The following is a 26,252-nucleotide window of genomic DNA, read 5'->3' as shown; positions in this document are numbered from 1 at the left end:
TCCTTCCCCCAGCCCCGGGGCCGAGCTGGGACTGCTGTGAGGGAGCGCCCCCACGAGACACCTACACTCTCTGGCGCCAGAAGGCGGGGAGGGACTCCAGAGGGCCGAGGCGGACTACAGATCCCAGCATGTCTTGCGACCACTTCCCCACTCTCCCTTCTCCGCGCTTGGGCGCGGGGCCTTCTGGGAGTGGCAGTCTGGGGTTGGTTGGAGGGGATTGGATCCGGCAGCCGGAGCCACCCACCAATTGGAGCAAAGTTTGGACGACGCAAACGCTCGGCTGCCTCGGCCCTGCCCCCACCCCGCGTGCCGCGTGTCCCTGGCCCCGCGAGGCGGCGCGCGCGCCCCTGCCCGGATGCGGGGGGAGGGGCGGAGCGGGGCCCGGTGCGCGAGCGCTGCCGCCGCCGCCGCGCGCGCCCGTATGTAAATGAGCGGGCGTGAGGTCAGAGGCAGATGGAAAAGGGAACAGACAGAATGGCCGCCGCGGCGCCCGCTCCTGCCGCCGCCTCGCAGTGCCGGAGCCCCCGCTGCACGGCGGAGCGCAGGGGGGTCCGCCGAGAACTCGACTCCTGGCGGCACCGGCTCATGCACTGTGTGGGTAAGCGCGGGGGAGGCGCCGGGCCCCGCGGGGGTCGGGCTCGGGGTGCCCTGGGAGCCTCTCCCGGCGGGGGGGTTCCGCGCCGAGCTCGGGCTGGGGGCTGCGGGCGGGAGGGGGAACCAAGCGGCCACTCCCCGGCCGGGTCCTTTTGTTTCGGCGAGTGCCGGCTGCCCCCTCCTCCCGCCGGCGGCCCCGGGGTGGGGGATCCGGCCTGTGCTTGCGCCTTTAAGAAGGAACCGCTCGTGCGCTGACGGTTGGGATTTGAAGTTTTCCCTCCCCCCTGCAAGTTGTCATGGCGACGGCCGTTCTCCCCTCGCCGCCCCCTCCCCCCGGCTGCCCCGGTGACTCGCGCGGCTCCCCCGTGTCACGTGACGCCCCTCGGGGCCGGGGGGGGCGCAAATTTGTGGCGGCGGCGGCGCGGCCCCGCTACCTGTGCGCGCCCGCTCGGGGCCGCCTTCGTTGCTTGCGGCCGCAGCGGGGACGAGGGACCGGCGCTGCCGGTCCCGGGGGCCAGATTGCCCATAGGTCTCTCCGAGTCGTCCTGCTCGCTGGTGGCTGCCCAGCGGTGGGGAGCGGTGCTGGCCTCGGACTGCCGCTTGTCAGGGAAGCAGGTAAAAACCCTCTTCAAACAGCATCTACCTTGCTGTCTGCATTCGCCAAAATGCACCTCATGGAGCGAAAGGATGAAGCTGCGACTCGCTGAGCAGGTTGGCCGCTTGGCTCCCAGCGTGAATTCGGGATTTGCTATTTTTTTTCCCCTAGGCGGAGGTGAAGTCCCACCGCTGCTGTGGGATTATCTCCTTCCCCTGCTTTGCCATCCTTACAGTACCTTTGGCTGCTTGTTTTCCTTTAACAGTAAATCACAAGTCTTGTTGTCAGCCCCTGTAAAGAGTTTTTTTCAGGTAAAGCAGGTGACTGACTTGCACATTTTCTTTGCTTGCGTCTTTTCACTTTTTGAGCAAAAGTTTTGGTTATGGAAAATTTTCCAAATGTACAGGGTGTGTTTGTTCCTGTCTCTTTGTGGGGAAGAAAATCTAGTTTGATTAGAATCCTACCAAACTATTGTAGTTTACTGAGCTGTTTTAAGTATTAGAATGTGTATAGGTATATATTTTAGTGTTATATATTTAAACATCATCTGTCCAAGATCTGCTGCAACTTTTTTTTCACTTGCTACTTTTACTAATTATATGGATTAACCTTAATTCACAGCAGGAAGAGAAATGAACTACTTATTCCATGAACTACTTATTCCATGAAATTCCAACTTTAAATGTGTTGGATTTTTTTCCTAATCTTAATATCAGCTGTTTGACACAGTTGACAAATGATCAAGGAGCTTTTCTTGTGGATGCAGTTTTAGAGTGGGAATAGAGGGAGCAAATTTTACATAATGTGGTAAATTATTTTAGTGTAGAGGAGGTCCTTCATGGCACCACTGTAACGAGCTAAACACAGACTTTTAGAACTTGGAACAGGATCCAAAATGGAAGGTGAAACTGTTCATGGACATGCTTTTCTTTCCCTTACCAAAAGGAATATAGAAACTTGCTGAAACAAAAAAGACATCAAGCAGTTTTCAACACTTTTTTTTTTTAACTTAGATTTACTCTGCACGCACAATTCTGTGCAAGTTCTCTCAAAATGTAATTTAAACTTGATTTTCATTTTTATTTTGGTTCAGCTACATGGGTACCACATAATACACATTCCTTAACTTTGCCAACATCTTGCTTTTTATTGCTCCTTTTTCTAATTTTTTTGTTGTTCTTGTTCCATATTCTTTTCTGTGCTGCCTTCATGCCTTGCTTGTCCTCTGTGGTGGTGCATTTAATCCAAACCCTTTTCTAGCTAAAAAGCTCTTTTGCAGGATTCTTTGGTTTTGTATTTGGTGATCTGTAGCACACAGACAGTTTTAACAAAGTATAACTATGAAACTGCTAAATAGATTCCACCATATTTTTAAGCCTGGATTCTGTTCCTCACATTAGGCTCCTAAGACGTAGGCACCTGTATTCATTTATTCAACTCTTGAAAGTCCATTAATGCCACCTACTTCCATAATACAACAACATCTTATCCATAAGACCCAGTTACAAGAAGCAAGACTCATCTACCTTTTTCTGGGACTTGAGTAGAATGGCACTTGGGTGCCTACGTCCATTTATATACCTAGTAGGTGGAATAGAATATGACCCTTACTGAATATTTGCTTCCAAATTTCTTGGTTTGTAACCGTTTAAAAGTAGGAATTGTTTCTGTGTTTTAAAGCACAAAGACATAGTGTTTTTACTCCACTGAGTGTAATCATGTATCCTACTTGGGTATCAAAACTGTTAAGGGGAAAATACATTGCTAAAGGTGTAGGTTCAGCCAGTAACTATCCCAGTTAAGGAACTGTTGTTTAGTATGTGTTGAGAAATTCTTAGCTAAGAAAAGTATACACAAAAATGGAAAGGAAGTGTCTCAGTAGGATAATGAAAATCTAGTGCTTGTTTGGATTTTTTTTTTTAACTACCCTCTGAAACTGTACATATCACATTTTGATACATTTGTCTATTTGCTGAAATAATGAATTGGTTTGGGAGTTGAAAGGTTCATCAGCTGAAGATAATTCTCTAGATTGCAAAACAGAAATGATCTGAATTGGGGTTGCCAACCATCTGTAAACTTATGAACAGTTGATTTTAAAAAGTCAGGCAAATCACATGCGTCTTAAGTGGGGTGTGAGTAATACATGCACGCAAGCCAGTAAAAACATTTAAGCAACCAGAGCTTGATTGAAGTTCTGTGGTTAGAAAGAAGCTGGAGGCATACAGATAGAACACAGCAGTGCTACCTGGTGTCTAAATGGGAGCACTTCACCCTTCAGGGAGCCTTCTCTCAGAACTTTGTAGATACCTTTCTCTTCCCCCCCCCTCCCCCCCCCCAAAACCATGTGCTGCTACTGCTGAGTCCCATTGGCTGCCTGTAATATTCCTGGGTTGTGGGTAGGCTTCTTTAGTGGTCTGTTTCTGGGATGGGGGAACCCAGCCTTCTAACTGGGGCCTGGCAGCAGGGCAGGACCTGGCAGAAGAGTTACATTTACATTATTTAAAACATAGACCAGTAAAGCATGTTTAAGTAAAAAATAAAAGTTTGGTTGACAACAAGAAGTCTGCAGATAGTCAAAAAAATAAAATTCTTGGGTTGGCAACCCTGATCTGAATAAAGGATGTGGTAACAGTATAAACACAATTAAGTGGAGTAGGGTAATCCTTCTTTTACTTGTGTGTGTGTGTTTGTTTTTTTTGTTTTGTTTTTTAAATTTATGATGTTTAAAAAAAATTAAGCAATTGTAAAAAATGTCATTTATGGGGAGGGTTATAAGTTTTAACTAATGATAGAGGGAGGACATTTGTTCAGAAAATCCAACTTAGTACTTTAGTTATGCTAACTTTGAGATGAGCCACTCTGTTTTTGATACCTTATTTTAGCGCACTGATGCACAGAGTTGTGCACTTCTGTAGTGTTTTTTTGTTAAAGATTTCAAAAATGGCTTATCGTACTTGAAGCAGTTATTAGACCAAGAGGTGAGAAACTGAGGCCTCATATTCAGTTCTTCCTGGAAAAGTGTCTGCTCTCCTAGAAACCATGATAGTATAAGTTGTTGTTTTTCCTCCCATGATAAAAATGGCTGCTCTAGAAGGAAAATAACTTGGGAACAGCCAGGGTTAAATCATTCCTAGAAGAGTTTATCATGGGAGAACAAATGTCTGGAAATGTTGTGGCTTCTCTTGGAGAACAGTCCTTTAGCATCTCCCATCCCCCCAGGGAGACAGTGTTGGTTGCTGAACTCTGCTTCTCCAGCAGAAAGTAGAACGTGTCCCCCCTTCACAATCTGCACATTGTATTGCAAGGAAACAAAAGCTGACTTTGGTCAGTCTGGGCTAGTTGCTCAGGTCTGCCTTTTCTGCAGTGCTGCCTCCTGTTGCCACACAGATTAAAGAAGCTTGCTGAGCTGGATGTGTGCATAGGGCCCCCTGTCTGCACAGCATCAGGACTACAAGGTAGCTACTCTTTAGGGCCTCAGCATTTGATTGCTTGTATGTGCAGGTCTCATTAAGTTTCTCTAGCAGGAGAACTAACCTGGGAGAATTCTCTCAGATTAAATGTGTATATGCAGTTGAAGGCATTGAGGGGATTCTAAAAGACAAGCCAGCCCTTGAAGGACTAGTCTGCCATCTTGGTTCTTGCCAAGTAGTTCCAGTAGGATAGGATAGGATTTTTTGCAAAATCCTATAGACGCTGTCACTTTTTTTTTTTTTCCCAAATAAACATGAAGGCAGTGATGGTGGTACTTCCTCCCCTTACAAAATAGTCTGCATGCTTACCTATGATGTTGAACACCTAAGGTCAGTTCCCCCTCGTTTTTAAAACCCGTATCTCCCACCTCTTTAGAGAGCCCTGGCCATGAAGCCAGAAGATATTCTGGGATGGGCGCATTTTGTCCGTGTGGTCAAAGGTGTGCCAGTGTACAAACAAAAATACAAGATTCATGGTGCAAGAGAAGGAGCTGTTGAAAAGGAGAATGACTTTGTGTAGCGCTTAGAATATTTGAGATGCAACTATGTTCTGACCCCTGCTCTAGAAACTGTTTTGCATTAATTCAAATGTATGTTTCCTGTAAAATGCTTAAAGCTCTTGGAGTGAGGACCTGAACCAAGATTTCCCCCATTTCTGGGGTAGTGCCATACTTATGAGGGAGGCTTACGCTGTGAAAAGTTAGTTTGTTTCTAGGGGTGTACTGACGGACTTTCTTGGCTGTTACCAATAGCTTGCAGGAGGGAATGCAGGCATCAGGGGCCACGGCCAGAAGACAGTTATTGGACAACATTATCAGCTGCAAAGGCCAAAAAAAGCTGATGACCAATAATGTAAATTTCCCTTTTTATCAGTGCCCATCTGATAGGCAACTGATATATCAGTGCACCTCTACTTATTTCACTTTTAAAAATCTTGACTTCTTGTTTACATAGTGGCATAGGTTTTATAAGGAGAACGTAGTAACTGTTTATGACCTGGTGGTAAGGTATTCTCTATTTCAGTGGGGACATACCTTTTTGGCAGGCAGCTCTCACTCTCGCATGACATTAGATACCAACTTTCAAATCTGAACTGCTGTCTGCTATTATGTGCATATTCCATCTACCCCACCTGGGCATTTGTAAAGTTTGCAGCTTTTGATTAAGTGCTATCCTGTTTGTTGAACACTTAATTCAGGCAGGGAGCTGTCCAAGATGCTCATCTTGTGAAGTTGTTTTCAAATGTCAGTATCCAGATCTCGGTCTCTTCAGCTTGACCCACGCTTCTCATGTTAAGGTCATGCTTAATGGTGGACTCACTTTTGTATTGCTATAAAACACTGTAGGAATAGGTCTGACTTCTCAGCTGTCAGCCCACAGGTTTGGTTCAGTATCACCAATCTTTTCCAGGAGCTTATGGCCTTCATATACAAACAGTTTAAAACTTAGGCTTCCTAAGCCTCTATCTGTTTGGGTCTTCAGTTGGTGGACCCAGGTGATTTTTGTCATCTCTTACCTCTATTGCCAGTATTGGATGTTAGGTTCTGTCTTGTATTGTTTGGTCCAATGTCCAAGACTAGTGGTGTGGGGTGGAAAACTTTCCAGTGCTTTATTTTTTCCATTGGAAGTTTTTCCATTTCTAAAAAGTCATTGTTTCATAAAATTCATCAGTAACAATGAATGGATGTCAATACAATATTAGGCAAGCTTAGTAGTTTCAAAGTTGTAATTAATGTTTTCTCGGGTGATTATCCCTAGGTAGTGTATGAGAACGTACATATATAAGTTGTTTATTGTCTTGTAAACAGGAGGGTAAATACCCTTGCATAATAAACCAAACCAAAAATCAAGTTAAGAATTCACCTAATTGACTGTGCAGGTCAAATCCAAAACCAAAGCATGATACATTATGCATGGTTCTTTGAGTGTGCTAAAATTAGTGTCAACAGTTTCCTTTGGTTTTTTTTCCTTAAACGTAAACAATATAAGGGAAGCATATGCTATTGTGTATTGTCTTTACATTTTTACAAGTATTCCAATAAAAATAATTTTATCCACATAAAGCTTTGAATTTGTTTGAATATAACATTTAAACCACATTAAGTATGCTGTATTTAATTGTTTTCTTAATCAAGTATTTCAGTTCAAGTACTTGAGGCTATTGGGACATAAAATTAACATTGGGGTACTTTTTTTTAGCTTTGTTTACTAAATAGAAGTAAAATAAACATGCTAAATCAGATCATGCTCTATTTAGGGCATGGGAAAACTTTCCAGAAAAATTTCCAACTCGGAATTCTCTGGAAAACCCACATCTCTACCCAAGAGTACATTTGTGTATGTAAGTTGTGTAGCCTGATCTTGTTCCTCTACCCAGTCTGCTCTGGTTTCTGCTCCCTACTCTGTGCTCCTTGTCCAATCTCTAGTTTCTGCTTTCTGCTTCCTGTCCTACTCTTCAAGTGCCACATCTGAGCAGAGTGTGGCCAACCTGTGGCATGTGATGGAAGATTGATACCAGACATCACATCCAGATTGAATGCCACATGATACTATTATATATATAAAAATAATAATAATAATAATAAATCTAATGTAGGGGTCATCCCCACATCCTTTGGGAGTAATGCTTGAAAGAGTGACTTTTTCTGCTCACTGTTTGAAAGAAGGATTGTAGGTGCTTGCCTTCAGAATAGAAGTTGCTGCTTTCTGCAGCCCTGAGGAAGGGTTTGGATTTAAGACACATCTGTATTAAGCATTCCTCTTGGCTAACTATATAGATTTCTATGCTACCTTTTAGTTGTTTCCTGATTCTGTTTGGTTATTTTGGATTCCATATGTGCTGTGGTTGGAAGACTGGTACCGTATTTTCTCACATACGTTTGCACCTTTTCCATTAATATCACCCCGCCAAAAATGGGGTGTGTATATTAAGCAGGGAAGCTGCTTTTTTGCGGGGAGGGGAGGGGGTTGGACTGGAATAGATGCACTCTGGTTTGATGCCTGTTCTTTATTCTAGAGTTGTTTCCTTTTTAATGGTCTTTACATTCCACTAATTAAGCTAGCTTTTTGTAAGGCATTGTATAGTCTGCTAGCAGTTCCTGGTCTCTTGTCTCCCATTTCAGTCCTGGAGACTCATCAGCGCTTTTCAGGATAGCAGATATGCCCATAGATGCCAGTTTTCAGCAGCAACTAGGGTTTTGGTTTTAGTTGTCTCCAGAAAGGGAGGGTGAGTCAGGTGGTGATAAGGCTCAGTCCCTGCTCTGTATAGCTGTAACTCTGGGAAACTCTTCAGCCTCTTTCTTCTTCATTCTGACCTTGTTTTTATTCCAGGGTATGTTTGTGTGTGAGGGGAAAAAAATGGTTCATAATAAGGATTCTGAATTCCCCTTTGTATTAGGTACACAAAAGTTAGATGCAGTAGTATGTAACATTTTATCTTTTGGTATGGAATCTAGTAGAATGTTTTTCAAAATACAAGAGATTCTGCCAGAGTAGATGTTCCCAGAACAACTAAAATAATACACCCTTATTTAAAAAAAAAAAAAAAAAGATATGTTACATTCATTTAATTCCTAGTTGCATATTTTTTGACTAGTGAAGGTTTGATTTCAATTATATAGTTCTCTTTTCTTATAAACCTATGATGTTTCTAGTGTTGTGCACTTTCTAAATGGCCTAATGGTAGGGTTAGTAATTTTTAGTCCAGGAATGTCTGGGTCTTAGCCTGAGGAGGCTGTTGCTTTTGGAACCTGTCTTGTATATTATTAACAGACATTTTTACTTTATTTAATCTATTAAATCCAATCTATACACAGTTGTTCTAGGGCATAATTATGTGGAAACTGAATACTCACAACATGGGCTTGGAATTGTAAGTACTCAGCACCTCATGGGATTATACCCACGAAGAGCAAACGTAGATGACTTAAATATGAATATGCATTTTAAAGTGTTTATTTCTTTAAAAACTTGTCAATGGCTTTTATGACTAGTTGCAACTTAAGGTAGCTGGACACTTTCTGTTCATAAGATCCTTCTTTTAATTTATAACTCAACCATCTGAGTTGAAACTTCCCTTCTGGTTCTTAGTGTCTTGCTGAACCTTCTTAGCGTTTTTTATTTTCTTTAATCCAATGTGAAAAAAACAGATTAAACAGTATGGCCCCCTTCATATGTGCATACATATACTTTTATTGCTATTTTATTAAGAAGCTGTAACACTTAGTGAAAGTAAGCCAAGGGAGTGCTCCAGTAGAGTTCTTGTGAACATGCAAGAGAACTGAAGGCAGGCTGTCTTCCTTATTTCTCTGTACTTCTATAACTGTTCAGGTTACATATACAGAAAGAAGCCAAACCAACTGGATTGAAATTTAGAGGGATAAAAATCATGAGTGGGTAAAAGAAGAAGAAGAAGAGTTGGATGTTGAAAGGCTAGAGTGGAATGGAAGAGAGACAGACAAGCACTTGGGGGTATGGAGATGAAACCATGATTAGTAGAGTGTCCTTCAGAGCCAAGTTTTTTCTGAATGTCAGTGTCCACCTGACTTCCACTAATTGCTCTTCACTCCACAGGTATTGACAACCCTTTCTCCTTTAAGTGACATTGTTCCACTAATCAAGCTATCCTTTCTTCAGCAATTCTGCTGTCTCAGTTATTCCTGGTCTCTCTTCTAGCCCCCTGGGTGTGGCATCTGGCCCATAGAGTGGCCCCTATCTGGGTCAGCACCTGGATTGGGCCCAATATGTCCAATCCAGCATGCAGGACCATGTTATCTGGCTTGCCAGGTATCCCTCAGGTCCAGAAACTGGGGGGGTGGGGGGGGTCCTCTGAGGAACTTGAGTGGCAATTAACATTGCCACACTTCCCTGCCACCAGAGTTTTGGACTTATGGGCAGCCCAGTGGGCTGGAGCACCTCTGTTCCAGAACGTGAAGAGTGGTTGAACAAAACTGGATGTATGAAAATAAACATAAGATCATTCCCAACATTCTTAACTCTTTTACCTTTCATGTGTATAAATTGTAAAAATTAAGTTGTCAAGGTTCTAGAAAATCTGTCACCATCACCTTCTGAGGTTTTATGAGTTTTGTGAAGAGGTTTAAATATCTAGAGTTCGCTAATTTGGCTTCAGTTCAGACTTTATCTTAGCTAAGACTAAGCAGAAATTTCCCTTGCTGTCTCACTGGCCCTGCCCTCTAATACATGCTTGGAAGGTTTTCTAATAGCAGTATGTTGGAGGACCATTCATAAGGAACTGAGATTTAGCTTTCTTCATATAGGGAACACTTCTACAACTCGATCCTAGTTTCCAGGAGTTTAATTGCACTCCACACTTTTGAAGGGACTAAAGGCCTACTGAATCACTACATTACTGAAGTTAAGTTTACTTTTCTTGGAGAACATTTATAATGATGGGCACCTCTTGGAGGCACATGAGGGCATTTCCTGTGCTTTTTGTGCTGCTGTTTGGGAATTGACTCTTCCCTTTTTATGGCCTCTAACACTAGAGAGGAGGGAATGTGGTAGCTGATGGTCTGTGAAGTGCACATGTGTTGTTCAGGTAGACATAAGTTGGAGAGGAGCCCCTCTGGCAGTAGGGTAATATTGTAGAGGGAAAGGACCCTGAATGAGTAGCTGTAGTTTACATGGCTTGCAGAGACTTGCAGTGGACCTGTTCATCCTGTTGGAACATAGTCTGCTGAATGAGAACACACCACAACAAATAGTGAAGCTGTCTTGATCTCTCAAGACTTTGTGCCATCTTTCAGGACAGACCTGGTCTGAGTGCAGTGTCTACTTTGAGTTCGGCGAGGCTTTGTCAACATAACGCAAGTTCCACCACCAGCTGGTGCCTCTTTGGCCTCTTCTGAGTTGTTTTCTGGATATCCAGGGGTCAAAAAGAAAAACCCACAGAGGAAAAAAAAACATAGCATGAGGGACCAGTGCGTACCACTTAAAAGCAGAGCTGTACCTCCCTGGAGTCGTGCTGCTGCGGTTGCTAGCTATGCTCTATGCAGCAGAATCACTGCTGCTTCTGCAGCCCCAGCCAGCCCCCAGGCCAGGACTCCAGGTAAGGCTGCTAGGGCCAGTTCACTGCTGGCCCCGGCCTCCCCTACTGTGCGTGGGTAACATGCCACACCAGAGCATACATGGCACGGGCATTTCCTGGGGACAGCTAGCAGTGACTCAGGGTGCACTGGTGCTAGTTGTCTCTGGGGAACCAAATGTCCATACCATGTGTGGACATGGCCTAAGAGTAGAGAAGTCCATCCAGGGAGACTAGCACAGGGATTATTCTGTGAGCATCTTATGATGCTCTGCATCTCAGAGAACCCTTCACCTTTTATAATCCCAAATTTGCACTGCATACAACCTCAACTACTGTTATGGCATATCACTTTTCAAGATAATCTTTGCCTGAACATGGACTCTAGAACAATGTCCTCTAAGGAGCGAGAAGACCTCTAAGAGACAATAAATCAAATTACCCTGCCCAACTTAATAAAAAATACAGTGATCAAAAACAAGGCTCTTTGTTGTTTAAAAAAAAAAAACTACACTTGAGAGTTCTGTTTTGATTTTTAAATAAATATTTAAAGTGAACTTTGAATTTAAGAAAAATGTAGTAAGATTTAAACATTTCTTTAAGATGCTTAAGTATGTAGAATCCATGAACTTCTGTCAAATTTGGAGTTATAGCCTCTGTGCTTTCCTATGTGTCTATATAATCCATCTCATTTATATATAGGTTTCATTCTTTGAAGGGCCTGAGGGGAAGGCTGCATCACCAGATAGAAGAGGTCATCAGATTTATCAGTGGTTGGGACTTGGCCCCTGATTCCAGCAGATATCACACATCATCAGGCTCATCCATGGAACCTACCTGTAGTCTGACTCCTAGTTTGATACAGATTCCTACTAAAAATATGCTTGAGGTTTTTATTAAATTGGCAATATCACTCATCACTTTCTAATACGTTAAAATAAAAATTAATAAGAATCTGAAAATATTAAACCTTATCGCTAACATTCTAACCACTAAATGCATTTATCTTCTCTGGTAGCAAAGAGATGCATCTTGCTAGTGTAAAGGCTCTGTTTGGTGGCATACTTACTGTTTTCACAAAAATATACACCAAGAGAGAGCACTGAATTTTAGAGAAATAACTGAAGTAGATTGTAAATCATAATATCATGTAAATTGAACTTTTGTATTTGGTCACTAAAATTGTCACTCTGCCTTTTTACTGTTAATACTACTGCTGGTCCTGGTGAGGTATGGGAATTTTAAAGCATGTAAATGGATTTTAAACTATTTCAACACTTCTCCGTTTAAACAAAGAGATCTCATTCAGGGGGCACACATCCAAAAGGAGAAACGACGCAGAAAGTGGTAGATGTGGCTGTTCTTGCATTAGCCCCAGCAACTGCTTTTAGGGTCTCGAAGTTGCTGGGGATGACCCGTTGCACTTTATTTGTGTTCCTAAAACCCTGAATAATGTTTCACAGCCCCAAGTCAGCTGAGTTTATTGCATAGTTGCTTGCAGTGTGTGGCACCCCAAGCCTAAAATCTTCCAGACTTGTGCAAGTCTTCTTACATGTGAATTACTTGTGCATAGAGCTAGATTAGATTACAACCTAAACTTCATAATAATGTCCCCTCTTTTCAGTGGATACTTGACAATAGCTAGTATTGAATCCAATTGACTGGTATCAGTTTAGGGAAGAATTGTCAATTGAGTAGTTTGGGCTGCAGGGGTTTACAACCAAAGTTAGGAGTAGGGAAAGTTTACAGTGGGCCCTTCCCCCTGCCACTTCCAACCCAAGCCATATATTGAAAGTCTTGTTTGAGTCCCTGTAACCTGGGCTCAAGTCATTCACAATGGTTTTTTAAGATATTCTCTGTTCCTGGACTTTATGGTGTGTTGAAGTGTGCTCTTACACACAAAGTTAAACTTTTGGCAAGCTTGACAGGAGTATTCTTCATAAAACAAACTATGGAGATGTTGAACAGTTAATTTGGAAAATGTGGGTCTCTTGCAGCAAGATGAAATGGATGCTTTCTTTGAAAAAGCTCTTTGGAAAAATAAAGGGCTTTTTTTTGTTTGGTTTGTTTTGATTGCTTTTTTGTGTGTGTTGTAAAACACTTGGCAGATGTGCAAACTTGGATATAAAGCTAATGAAGATGGTTTCCATCCAATTCAAAATCCATTAAAATAGGATGTCCCATTAAGAACCGTTATACTGATTGAGCCAAACTATTGTCCCCTATTTCCTTTGACTTGTTACCATTTTGGACTGAATTCTTCATGCTGACCCATTAAGGTAAATAATCATTGGAAGTCGGCAGCACTACACTAGAGGTGAATTTGATTACTACAGGATGAAATAACCTTTAATAATTTGATCTGATGAAAGAAACATTTAATGAAGGATTATTGCTGTTCTGCAATTATAAAAAATTGCTGTCCAAAAAAATGTTGCATTGCTTAAAGAAGGCTGATGATTTACATTTTAGATATAAATGTGCTTATCTTCACCCAGTTCCCTTGGCAGAGAATTGTTCAGACCTGTACAGATTTTAAGAATATTTCTACACTGCCTCTTACCTCTTATGGTCCTTGAATGCAGGGATACAAATAGGTATTGTATTGAAAGTCAAACAGGCATATAAATCCACACCCCATTTTCAGGTTCAGAGTTGGGAACCACAAGCTTGTTTGTTTGTCTGTTTTGTTTTCTCTGATTAGAAGTTGATAACCATAGATTAAAAACCTTGAACTACTACTGCCTTAAAATTTTGTGGGAGAATCAAATAACTAAGGAAAAGACCCAGAGGGTTAAATGCACTGAAAATACTAACATAAACTGCACTGCAAAAGATTGATTTTTTTTTTTTTTAATTGTGTAAGCAATAAAATTACCTACAAATACAAAAGTTAGTATTGCTGGGGCCTCAATTATATGCAGGGTTGACTTTTATGCTTCTTTTGGAAGGAAGAAAGCAGACTTAAAATCAGAATAAAAGAGTACATAATGAATTTGCTGAGCTAATAGGTAAGAGGGCAATGAAAAGAAATCTATGGTAGCTCATGTTAAGATTTGCGTGTGCCATCTTATTTTATGTTTATTTTTATACTGCTATAAATATTTTTTTATTTCAGGGGTAGGCAACCCCCAACACAGGTGCCAGAGCATGGCACGCAAAGGCACTTCTTTGGCACATGCCCCTGAGGACGGACAGTGGAGAACAGGCTGTGACGGCATTGTAGCTCCCCCACCATCTGCCCCTGGCATGCCAACATCTTACAAATCCAGGTTACGGGTGTTTTGGGCAATCTGCCCAAAAAGGTTGCCGACTTGTACTTTTATAGTATATTCATTAACCGTTTATAAATACTGTAAGTTGGGGGAAAAAACTTAATTTTTAAACATTCTTTTCCAAAATAATTTTTAAGAGTGATGGGAAAAGCTAAAATGACATCACTGTTGTATACAATGTAGGAGATGAAGGGGGAAATAACTTTAAAGAGCACTAGCTTTAAACTCTTAAGCTTTCATCTCCTGAAAGTAAGGCTTTGTTTTTGTGACTTCTAGTTACATTTTCCTGGTTGTATTTTCTTAACTCTTAAAATGTTGTTCTACTCCCTGATTTTAGAAATCTATAAACAGGATAAATATGAGTGACTGAAAAGGGGAAATGGTAAAACTGTCTACAAAAAAAGAAAAAAAAATCCAATACAGAAGTGTGAGAGAGTGTTCTAGTATTTAAATATTACTCCTAATAATATGTCAAAACTTGATTTTAATTTGTCACTCTTATTCATTCATATGCAGTGTTTGACCTTTTTAGTTCCATGGGCTGCGACTGGGGTGGGGCTTGTGCATGGGCCAGATCTGTGCGCCAGGATTGCACTGACTCAGTTGGGCCTTGCACCACTCATTCCTGCATGCCAAGATTTGGGGCTGGAGCCACCCCTTCCCACTGGGATTGGTCCCCAGGGGCTTGACATCATTCCAGTGTACTGTTATGTGGGTCACAGGGACCTGATACCATTCCTTCCCAGTCCCCCCCCCCCCCCCCCCCCCCGGCTTGGGGCCTGGTGCTACCACTGCCTGGCCCCATGTGCTGGGATTTGGATATGCACCCAGTGTGCTGGGCCCCGAGCTCCTGATGGGTCTAGAAATTGGGTGGTGGGGCAGTAGTGCCATGGCGTTCATGCTGTCATATTTCCAGACCTATGTGGAAACATTATCCGTGGGCCAGATCTGGCCCATGGGCAGGGTTGAGCACCCTGGTCTAATATGATATTCAGTTTGTATTTTGGGTTCTATTTATCTAGAAGCTGTAACTAGTTTTTATGGGACAATCTAATACTGATTTCAGTATTAGAGCACAGCCTGGGTCAAAGATTAGTTCAACATTTAGGATCTCACTTGATTTATCTCTCTAATTGTAGAGAGATAATATAGAAATCTGGAAAGAAGAGTTATCAGAAAGCTGTTGCGTTCATGCTGCAGTCCAAGAAATTATTGTCATCTTCAACACTAACCATGTGAGGTACTCTTTTTTCTTTATTGCAGTGATTTCACTCCCTCTCCTCTCCCCCCCCACCCCACCCCCACCTTTTGTGACTTGAGACACCCCAGAGAAAATGCTGGCACTTGCCTTTCACTTGTTTACTTTATTTTCTCATAGTCAAGAACTATGTTGCACAGAACTCGGGCCCTGGTGGGTCGGAAATGTTTTTGATGCTATGGATTCATGTTTTAACACCAGAAGTTTCATCTTGTGCATCAAGTGTTTGCTTGGACACCTAACAATACTAATATTGAGGAGTATCCCACAGTACCCTAGTTGAGAATTGCTGCTGTAGTGTGTTAGCTCATGACCAAGTTACCTAAGGCTGTCATCCCAGAGGTCTTCCAGCCCTTCTTAATGACAGTGGACTTGGGCCTTACTGCCAGTCTTGATCTATTTAACATTCACCAAAAAACACTGGTCAGCTGAACAATTCTAGAGATGTTCCCAAAACTTCATGGACTTGTATGGTACCAGTTAATTCTCCTTTGGTTCTTTTTATATTGCTATTCAAGTTGCACCTTTTTTTTTCCCTTCAAATGCTGACTTCTTCATGAACATTCCTCTGTACTGTTTGGTGTCCAATTTCTTCTTAAGCCTTTCCCTTGCTCTGTTGATGACTTGTTAAAAACTTCTCTTTGATAAAAAGGTGTGCCATGATTTCCATCCTATTTTCCCAGTATCTTTTCTTAATTTGTTTCTTGTGACTGAAATCTAGCTATCTTGCCTTGTCTCTGTCTCAGTAAGCCAGTTACTTACTGATAACTTGCTTCAGCTTCCTTGTATGCTTCACCTCCACTTCTGGCTTTTTTTTTCCCTTTGTGATGCAACTTGGCTTTTGCCCAGTTCACAACCAAAATCTGTTTCTGTCATGGTATCTAATTATCTCTACCCAAATTGCATTGTCTGTTTCTTCCATCTTCATTCTCTTGGGTGTAATTACTGGTGTCATGCACCAGTTATCCTCTGTAGGCTTCTCTGATGCTCTCTTAAGTTTCTTCCAACTTGCACCAAGAAGCACAAGACTGAAAAAATGGTAGATATTCCTTTTATTCTTACTGTTTGGGGAGGGAGTTATAATAGAGCTCTGTCATACATATTCCTCACTTTATAGGAGCCTAAGACTGAAAGGGGCTTCTTAAGTCATCAAGTCCCATCCCCTGATGTTATAATTTAACTTTTTTTTAAAATAACCCATTCCACAAACTGCCATGCTGCATTGTAATATCTTGTGCTTTCCTCCCCCTATCCTGGTTTCAGAACCTCATTCCTTTAATGGTTGGAAACCTCTTTCTAATCTTCAGTCTCTATTTGTCATTTTATGGCCACTTGTTCTGGTGCCAACTTAATTAGCTTTTCTCCCATCCTTATGTATACTGCTGAAATACTTAGGAGGTTTATCTCTTCTTAGCCTAGGAAAATGAAGGCCAGACAAGCCAAGCCTATGACATCCACATTGCAGTCATGTTACTGAAGTTAAAACTAGCTACCTTTATATATTAGCAGCAGTATAAGCAACAGCAGCACAGAGCTCAGACCAGGCTAATTGACCTCGTTTCTTAGGCATACTTTGCTACCTGCACTAAAGTTTCATGTTTTGTTGACTACACTGTTACTATTACCTGAATTAGCTAGTTTTAATGGCTGAAATATATCCTGTATTACAGCGCAGTCATCAAAGGTACTGCAGTGTAGACAGTCCTCTAGTCTCTGCTTGTAGGTTTGATCTCCATTCACTTGCTCATCTTAACTCTCCTTTGCACCTGCTCTAGCTTTAATTCATTTTTTTCATATATGGGTGAGCAGAACGCTATATAGCATATGCAGTGAAATCTCTACTATCCTGTATTAATTATGTTCATGCTTTCCTAATGGAAATGTTTCAGCTGACGCATCCAAAATCTCTTTTGGACTACACAGGTAGCTCACATCTGTATTGTGGCTAAGTATGCCCAGATCTTTCTCATCCTGAAATGTTTCTGTTGATGAGCTCCTAGCTTATAACAAAAGATTTTGAGATGATGTTACCGTGATGGTTTAGGAGACACGAGAGGGGCAGAAATAAAAAATTCTTGTGAATGATTGATTGCATTTATATATTTGTAAATATTAATGACTTGTGTGGTTGATATAAATATAAGCAAGCTTTTGGGTATTGCCATATCCTTCCTTAAAATAGAAGATTTTGCTATCTGTCCATAAGTGCATGACCTTATAGGATGAAGTTAAAATAAGAATATTTCTATTCTTTCACTTCTTATAAGATAATTTAGTTCTTGATTGATATGCACATTCTCTAGCTGCACTGGAGATGCCTCCCAACTTTTGGCCTTTTAAGTAGCTTTCATTTCTTCATGTCAAGAATTGTTAATGATGGCACTAAATAAAATTTGTCCCAAGACTGGAGTTACTCAGCCATCAGGAGCAACTCCCTCCAACTTATTTCCCTTTTTAAGTATTGTTCATTATTGTACTTGTTTCTCTTCTTTAATTCACCAGACCATTCTTGTATTAATAGTATCTAGTTTAACTAATTTCCCATGTGGCACTGTATCAAATAGTCTGTCTGGACTTCATTTGCTTTATCTTGAACAGTGGTTTTCAACTTGGTCTGCACAGCTGTGGAGCTGTGCAGACTATGTCTTGGGGGGGGTCTCTGATAGATGACTATGATCAGCTAAAAATATGTGAATACCACCCACCATTATAATTCAGAGGGGTCCACACTTCTGCATGAAAATGTTTAGGGGTTTGAAAATGGAAAAAGAAATTGAAAACCATTGGCCTAGAAGATCATTTTATCAAGGGTAGGTGCATTCTATCTGGTATGATCTGCCTTTTAGAAAACTCATGTTGTGCATAGCATTGATGTCTTACTAATTACTTGTTTATCCCCTTCTTAAAAAAGTAGGTACTACATTTGCTGTTCTTCATTCATGCAATACCAGCCCTGACCAGGCATATGCATTTAAAAAGTCTTTGCTACCATACTTCCTCATACTAGATCTCTTTAGAATTCTGAGTTTAGATCCCTAATCCATGACCTAAACATATTTGGGGGGGGGGTTGTTGTTGTTGTTGTTGAACTACTTTCTCATTTCTAAAATTTTAGATGATCTATTAGTATCACATGAACTTTTACTCCTGAGCTGTAGTTAAAAAGTGTAATCTTACCGAAGTTCCAGCAAAGGGGAATGGCCAGTACTGCCACTTAATGTTTGTTTAAAGAAATTAAAACTAACGTGTCTTGGGTTTCATTTTCTAAATAATAGTAGTATTAAAGGTATAATGGGTATGAAGCCATTCGTACTACTGCAGTCTATTTTTGCTCCCTCTGTCCTTGTTATTGACTTCAGTGGAAAGGGGACTTTAAAAGATCTCAGACTATTTCTTTGTATTTAGATCAGTGGTTTTGTGTTCGGTTTGTCTAAAGCTAAAATCATCTGTCTTTAAGGAATGATACTCGAGATACTCTCAGTCTATTCCTGGCCTGAAACAGTTCAACAGACACTAACATAATTGTGGAGAGAGCAAATGTATTGAAAGCCAGAACTGAATTGTAAATTGACCAAGTGAGTAGAGCAGTTCAGAACACAGATGAGGGAAGACTTATTATAAATGGCTAAATTTCTACACTTACATTGGGGTACTAAAAATAGAACAGAAAGACATGCACATAAATATAACTAAGCAGATCCTGAGTTTTTAAAAGCAATTTTATTTTAATTTGTTTCTCTTAATGTCCTAATTCTGTGTAATAATCAAGTACTGTAGCTGAACCAAGAAACTAAAATAACAGTTGGGAGATGCTGTAAGAGCATCTATGTTTAAGCAGTGGAACGCAGTATGAAAATTGGAGAACCTCTAATTAAATGGGTGCACGCAAGATGGAGACTGCAGACAGATTTTTAGAGGAGTTGCCACTACCATACTTCATTCCCCTCCCCCCCTTTTTCTTCAGGTGGGGGGGGAAAAAAAAAAGGAAATTGGAATACTTATATTCTAATTTTTACTCAAATGAGATGCATGGGACTTCTGGAGTCTGTAGCCACAAAACTGCATTTTTCTAAGTCATAGAATACAACTTTTTAGTGCAGCTATTTGGAAATCCAAACATCCATTCTTGCAAAAGAAAGACATAGCATTCTTCAAGCATTAATTATTAGGCTTACAAAAATGGGGAAAAAATTAAATGTTAACATTATAACCATGAAACTTTTGTAATCAACATACCTGATGTTACTGCAAATACATGAAACTTTTGAGCTTTTGTTAATGGGAGTGGGAAATGTTACTTGTGCTCCATCTCTGATATTGTTAATATGTTGGGATCTGCTACTGCCAGACACGTCGAGGCAGTTTTCTTCTCCAGTGATGCAGGCAACCAAATAAATTCATCACCTGTTCCCAGACATGTGCAAACAGCTGTGAATTAAACTTTTATTAAAGGTGAGCCTAATTCCTGCCACTTCCTTATTTTGTTTTGAGGAGATAGGCCCTCAAAAGTTAACAGCTTCTCATCCTGCAACAAAGTTAATTTGACTTTCACATAACAAGATTTTTGAATGGCTTGTTTGAGCTCAGATGAGGCAAGATATTCTCTTCCTTTTTGAGCAGTGCTAATTTGCATTAGTTTGTCCTGAGTAATTCTTGCTGTGAATGGAGTATAGCAATGGATCAGTTGCTTTTGATTTCTCTATATTGTTAACAGGAGTTTAAGTCCCTGGCTAGGATTTCAGTTGGAGGGGAGTCATGAGATGGGCCTAGGTTACAAAAGGTTGAGGATGACTGCAACCAAACATCAGGATGTAGATTTGTATGTCCAGCTACTTTTGGATGTATGCACCTTGCCGTTGTAAATGTGGAAGACAGAAAATGAAGTGCTCCTTATCTGAACTGGATTGCTTGTCTTTCCATTAGACCCTAGAAGTCTGCTCCTTTGTAGGGAGTTAGTCCAGAAGATCCATCAGCCCCATGATTCAGTTTTTTTGAATAATTTGGCTTATAGCTGGCTCAGTTTTTGTTCTTATGGAAAGTTGTTAATCTCAATATAATCACTATATTTTAATTAAAATCCACCTTTTGGGTTAAAGGTGTGGCTTGAATTTTAGATGGTTCTTTTCACCAGCATTCCTTTATTCTCATTTTCTAGTAACCAAAATTTACATGGTGGTTACCAGTTGTTGTATGAAGGATGTTCATTAATATCCCAGTTAGTCTTATCTAGTCTTGTATGTTTATGCAAAACTGTACTCATTCGTGTTCTTACTTTTTTCCCAAATTTTTTTCTCCTCTTCCTGTCCTCTTTTCCTTCTTGTGCATCTTAAAATTCCCTTTGACCTCATCTTTTTATAAGCTTCCTGCTTTCTTTGTGGCATCTCATCGGTGGTCCTCCTGTTAGCTGCTCTTATTTTTCATTATCTCATGTTTCCTCAGTGACCTGCTCTTTGGCAGTGGGGGGAGTGCATTTTAAGATAGCTCCAAGTAAGACGGCCATTACTTCAACATAGAATGAATATAACGGCAATCATGCCTACTTCAGGTTTGCTGGAATTAACGGAAGGTGGATATTTGGAATAAAGGAAAACTTGTAAAACTGCATTTGGAATAAGGTCTTTAATAACACTTGTCGATAGTCTCTCTTCCATGAGAGCAAGAAGCCTGAGGGGACAGGATTTCATTTATGGTTTTTACTTTTTTTCTGCATTTAACAATTTTTCTTTGGGGAGATCTCATTTCTCCCATTTAATGTGTGCTTTAAGTGTTCCATTTTTATAATCAAAGTATAAAATTCTTATGGTGGTAAATTTATAAGAAAAGGAAGTTATTTGGCTGCATTTTTTCCCACTTGAAGTTACAGTTTCATAGGATCCCCTCTTGCTACACTTCCCTTGCATCAGATTTTGAAGCAGATTTATGCTTGGGAGTCATATAATTGTTTTAGCACTCTTTAGCTAGTAGTAATACTTTTTTTTAATAACTGAGTCTAAAAGAACTGAACATAGAATGCAGAATAAGTGCTTGAGGCATTGGGTGGATGCAGAAATGGCTGCCAAGAATGCAAGGTTTTTAGATGGTCTCAAAATGAGATCAAAGGGTCAGAAGATTTCTTGACAACCTGTAACTTTCTTTTAAAATATTGTGTTTTCTCTTGTATAGCACACCTCAGAATAAGGTATGTACCTTGTTTTTGAAATGCTGAATGAGAGAGAGAATCTTTGTTTGTCATAATTGAGTAGGAGCAAGTGGGGAGCCAAGCCTGCTTATGTTTCTGCTCCCTGTAGATGTGTGTAGGCTTGACTTTGTTTCCTCCTAGTAAGTGACAAAAACTGTTTTTACCATGTTTCTCACATAAAATGCAGATTAGCTGCTAGAAACTGCATTATGTATTTTTGGGTAAAGTGTGCTCGTTGTGTGCAACAAAATATTTCACTTCTTTGTCTTTGCAGATTAGGATGGAATTACTTTGTCGGTGGAGCGGGGTGTATTTGTCATTTAAAAAGAACCTATGTTCAGTTGCATATAGAAATCAAGGAAGTTATTAGGAAGCCTGTATAATGTTAAGTATTTTAGGATGGAATAAGATAACTTCATATCTAGGGAGAAGAACATCATTTAGAATGTCTTCTCAATTTTTGCAGTTCTCTCCATTTAAAAGTGAGACTCATTGGTAGGCTTAAATAACTGTAGGTTCTAAGTTCTATACTTATCACTGTCCTGCTTTGAACTTGAGGTGGCCAGGTAAAATTTCAGGCTTTGAGATGTAATTTACAATTTTTAGGTAACTAATATTATAACGCCTTACACAATTTTCCCTGCCACTTAACATTTTTAAAAGTTTTCAAAAAGCAAGAAAAGGATATATAAAGGAAAGAGAAACTCAATGTTCTTCATGTATTAATATATGTCCCTGGATCAGGTAAGAACTCCCTTTTTTCCCCCCCCTTTCCCTGCCCTACTTGCTGCTACTGCTCTTCGCAGTTGCAGGGCAGGGGGAAGGTTGGGGTGCTCCAGAGATGCTGCTGCCCTGTTTCAGCTGGACTGGGGACAAAGGGGGAGAACTGGCTCAGTCTGGGATAGTAGCAAGTGGGCAAATTCTTCCTCCTTTCCAGGCTTCCTTTTTTTTCCCCCTTCTCACCCCACCACCTTCATACACTGGGGTTCCCTGCCAGCCCAGAAGCAGGCTGCCCACTGCCATCATTGCCCCTTTTACTATTCCTAATATCATTACAGTAGCATCAGCAGGCAAGAGTGGGGAGGAGATAGGAGGTGATGCTGAGCACAGAGGGGAAGAAGAGGGTATTGAGAGCAGTAGAGGAGGAGACTCTTGCCTGATGTAGCAGCTGCATGTGCTTCATGGCCTTCCGGTCCTTCAGCAGTGGGGGAAAGGTTTAGGGTTAGTGTTTGAATCTGTTTATAACTTTTTTTTTTTGTGTTTTGGTTTTTTTTGCCTTTGTACATCAGTAGCAGAAAAGAGCAAACTTTTTGGAGGGACTGGGGTTTCTAGCAGTGTATAGAATACTTTCTGCAGCATGACTTAAGTGCTGTTAGCTGTAGGTCTTGATTCCATGTGGACCTAGCTAGATTGGCAGGAGTTCTGGGACCAGTAAAGTATATTTGCTGGTGGGCCTTCAGCCAAATGTAGGTCCCTTCTGACTGGACTCTGAAGGACTTCTAAGACAGCAAAGTAGTGGGAGAGGAGTCCTACTATTGGACCTAGCTTATTGGAAGGTGGATAGAAGCCATGAAACTTTTTTTTTTTTTTTTTTTTTTCCCCCTTTTGTTCTTCACATAGTTGGCCTGAGTCTCTCTTACTTTCTCATGCACAAAGGCAGTTCACACAGCGGAGACATGGTGCAGCTCCATATCACCAAATCCCTTCTCCCCATCCCTCCCTCCCGTGCCAGATTCAACTTTTTTCCATCATCCAGACCTAGCTGATGGGCAGTAGGTTGCTGCCCCTGGCCTTGAAGGTAAAGTAGGAGCCAGTCCTGAATACTAGTAGGTGTTAGTCTAGCCAAGGGGTGGGCAAAATATGGCCTACAGGCTGAATCTGGCTCACCAGGCACTTTCATCTGGCCAGCGGTGCCCCCCCCCCCCAACAAATTGTGCCTTACCCAGCCCTTCTGTCCACAAGGGTGGGAGTGAGGCACCTGCACTTGCCCCCAACATATCCCATTATGCCTTGCTCCCACCCTCATGGGCAGAAGGGCTGGCCCTGCTAGCACTGGGTAGTGCTGCTGCTGGCTTCCCAGGATCCCATTCCCCCTGGCAGCAGGTAGGGAATTGGCGGGGTTTGGCTGCAGCTGGGCAGGAGCAGAGCTAGGGATGGGGCTGTGGCTGGCTGCAGTGTAGAGCCCTTGCCCAGGGGGGCAGCAGCAGTATGGAGCTTGGGTGGTATGGGCTCAGGACAACCCTGCATGGGCTACAGGTGGCTGCAGCAGAGAGCGCCAACCACAGGGTGGGGGAGGGGCTACTTTTCCCTGAGTTCCTTCCCTGCCCTCCCCCTTACCTGAGTTTCCCATGCTGGTACAGCCACATGGTCTCAGGCCAGAAGCTCTTGCTTGGGGGGAGGGGGGCCTTGTGGTTGCAGGAGGCCTGCTGGGCTTCCCCTGGGTTCTACTGCCCCTGGTTCCTGTCATTGACAGGAACCGAAGACAGACAAATATTAATTTTCTAAAAATTTTTAGGCAGGCTGGGTGTGGCCCACAGACCTTATTTTGCCCACCCCTGAGCTACCCAGAGCTGGGGCTGGCTGCAGCTATGAGGCTGCAAACAGCTGCTGCCTCCCTGACCCCAATGTGTGCTGAGGAAAATGGCTTTGCATGCCAGGGGTTGCTGACCGCTGTTATAGGAGTACTTAGTACATTTCAAGCTCTAGTACAGGGGTGGGCAAAATGCGGCCCGCCAGGCCATTCTATCCGGCCCACGGGGCCCCTAAAAAAAAAAATTGAATATTCATCTGCCTTGGGCTGCCTGTCATGCAGCCCTCTGGCTTGCCGTAACTCAGCAAGTGGCCCTTTGCCCAAGGTAATTGCCCGCCCCGCTCTAGTACCTGCTACAGCTGCCACATCCTGAACCGCAGAAGCATTCTCGGGCAAGTATGGAAGAGTGCATTGCCCAGCATTTCTATTATAAAGAAATTATATTGAGTTTTATAAGCTCAAAATGCAGAAGGGAATAGGACTTCTTTCCTGCCTTTGGAAAGCTCTACCTTAAGGTGTTTTTCAGATGAGCAGTGCCTCAGCCTTAAGCAGATCTCTCTGGGGCATGGAGAGAAGGTATTTATTGTGTTGAGAGCAGAAATTTCTAATAAAGTGAGTTAACCATTGGACAAAGTATCAAGAAAAGTATTAATTTTCTGTCTCTGGATGTCTTCTGGCTAAGCTTGAATGCATTTCTAAAAGATACATTTTAGTGAAACACAAGTTGTTTGACTCTCTATACAGGAGTAGTTTGACATTCTATGGCCCTTGTTGCACAGGTGGTCAGAATGGATAATCTGATAATCCTTTTTGGTCTTGAAATACGAGGGGAAAAAACCATTTTGAGTATTACTGAAGTTCGTTTCTACCCCCCCCCCCCCCCGACCTGTGCCATCATTCTGGATGATCTTCAGCCTTTAATGTTTAGCATTTTTGTAGTTGTCTGCTTCTAATTTTAATTGTACTTAGTAATTTAGAGAATGTTTAAATTTATTTAGGCCCAAACTAAAGCAGGTGAAGTGCCAAGGAAAGGCAGATTTCTGAGGGACTGGTTTAACGTGGAAAAACTTAACTGTCTTTTTAAAAAGTTTTAAAATGATTGAATGGTGATGGACAGGATTTATTTATTTATTTATTTTTTAAGAACCAAAAAAAATGTTTTAGGGTATTTTGAAGATTCATGGATACACATATTCTGTCAAATCAGTCTTTCCTTAGCACAAAAACCGGGGCAGTGCAAGTCCAACCTCAACCTCATAGTGCTCCATATTCCATGAGTGGTTGTGTCTTAAAATAGATTCAGTCCTAGAGTCCCTACCTTTTTTTTAAAATAAGTAAAGAAAAGATGGTTCAGTATTTAGGGCAGTTGCCTGGAACTATCACAGCTGTCTCCCGTTTTGACTTTGGACAAAGTCCCTTTAGTATGAGTTTGCACCACTAGTATTTCTCCTTCTCAGACATGTGCCTTCTACTACTCATGCCTAGGGATCCTGGCTTTCTCCAATTTAAAAAAAAAAAAAAAAAAAAAGAAATCTCTGAATTCTGAATTGTGGTTGTGCAACTCTGCTGAACTTGGTGTCATCCACAAATTTTGCTAAGTGTGCACTGAGTCCTATAATCCAAATCATTGATGACTCTGAAGTGTAAGCACAGTGATCCAACCAGTTCTGTTCCCATTTTTTTACGGTACTTCCATCTAATCTATTTCCTTAGGTGTTTTAATGAGAATTACATTGTCCCATGTGACACAAGTCTTGCTAAGGTTAAGTTATGTCATGTGCACAGCTCTTCCCTGCCCCACTTCCCTTCATTGTGCCCATCACCTTTTTATAGAAGGAAATTGGGTTGGTCAGGCCTGTGAATATATTTTGGCTGTTCCTAATCACCTTGCTCTCCTTTTAGGTACTTCATAATTAGAGATCCTGGTTTTCTGTGATTTTTAAAAATTCCCAATTTGTGTTTTTTAAACCCCATATCCACACTCTTTTCCATGACTTTAAATAAAACTTCACTAGATAGATTTTTTATTTTATTTTCTTAAACTGAAAATTGGGGATTTTAAACCAGAGAGAACCTGGATCCTTGGTTATAATAGAGTTCTTCAGGATTGGCTCCGTGGTTTGTTTGTTTGTTTTTTTCCAGGTATCGAGGTCAGTCTGACCAGTCTGTAATTCCCTGGCTCATTCTTCTTCCCTGTCTTGCAGGTGGGTCATGTCTGACTAACTTCTATGACCAGGTTACTCACTACCTGGATAAGGGAGATGATGTTGATGCCATTTACTTGGACTTCAGGAAGGCCTTTG

General features: G+C 41.5%; 1 protein-coding gene across 10 annotated transcripts in view; it reads left to right on the top strand.

Moving 5' to 3' along the window:
• Positions 1 to 292: 292 nt before the first annotated feature.
• LCORL (ligand dependent nuclear receptor corepressor like) overlaps positions 293 to 26,252 on the top strand; it is a 174,811-nt gene continuing 148,851 nt past the window's right edge. For 2 of the 10 annotated variants that reach the window (XM_090035677.1, XM_090035682.1), the window contains exon 1: positions 293 to 598. In XM_090035677.1, the coding sequence (XP_089891803.1) occupies positions 454 to 598 (145 nt within the window). In that variant the 5' untranslated portion in view covers positions 293 to 453. Of the gene's footprint in view, positions 599 to 845; positions 1,210 to 26,252 lie in introns of those variants that run through there. The other 8 variants (XM_090035685.1, XM_090035684.1, XM_090035679.1 and 5 more) reach the window with 8 other exon arrangements.

This window comes from Crocodylus siamensis, chromosome 2 (genome assembly GCF_052110815.1).
Source record: "Crocodylus siamensis isolate JL-2025a chromosome 2, ASM5211081v1, whole genome shotgun sequence".
Classification (NCBI taxonomy): Eukaryota; Metazoa; Chordata; order Crocodylia; family Crocodylidae; genus Crocodylus; species Crocodylus siamensis.
Note: the sequence above shows the minus strand (reverse complement) of the source record. Positions and strands in the feature narration are given on the sequence as shown.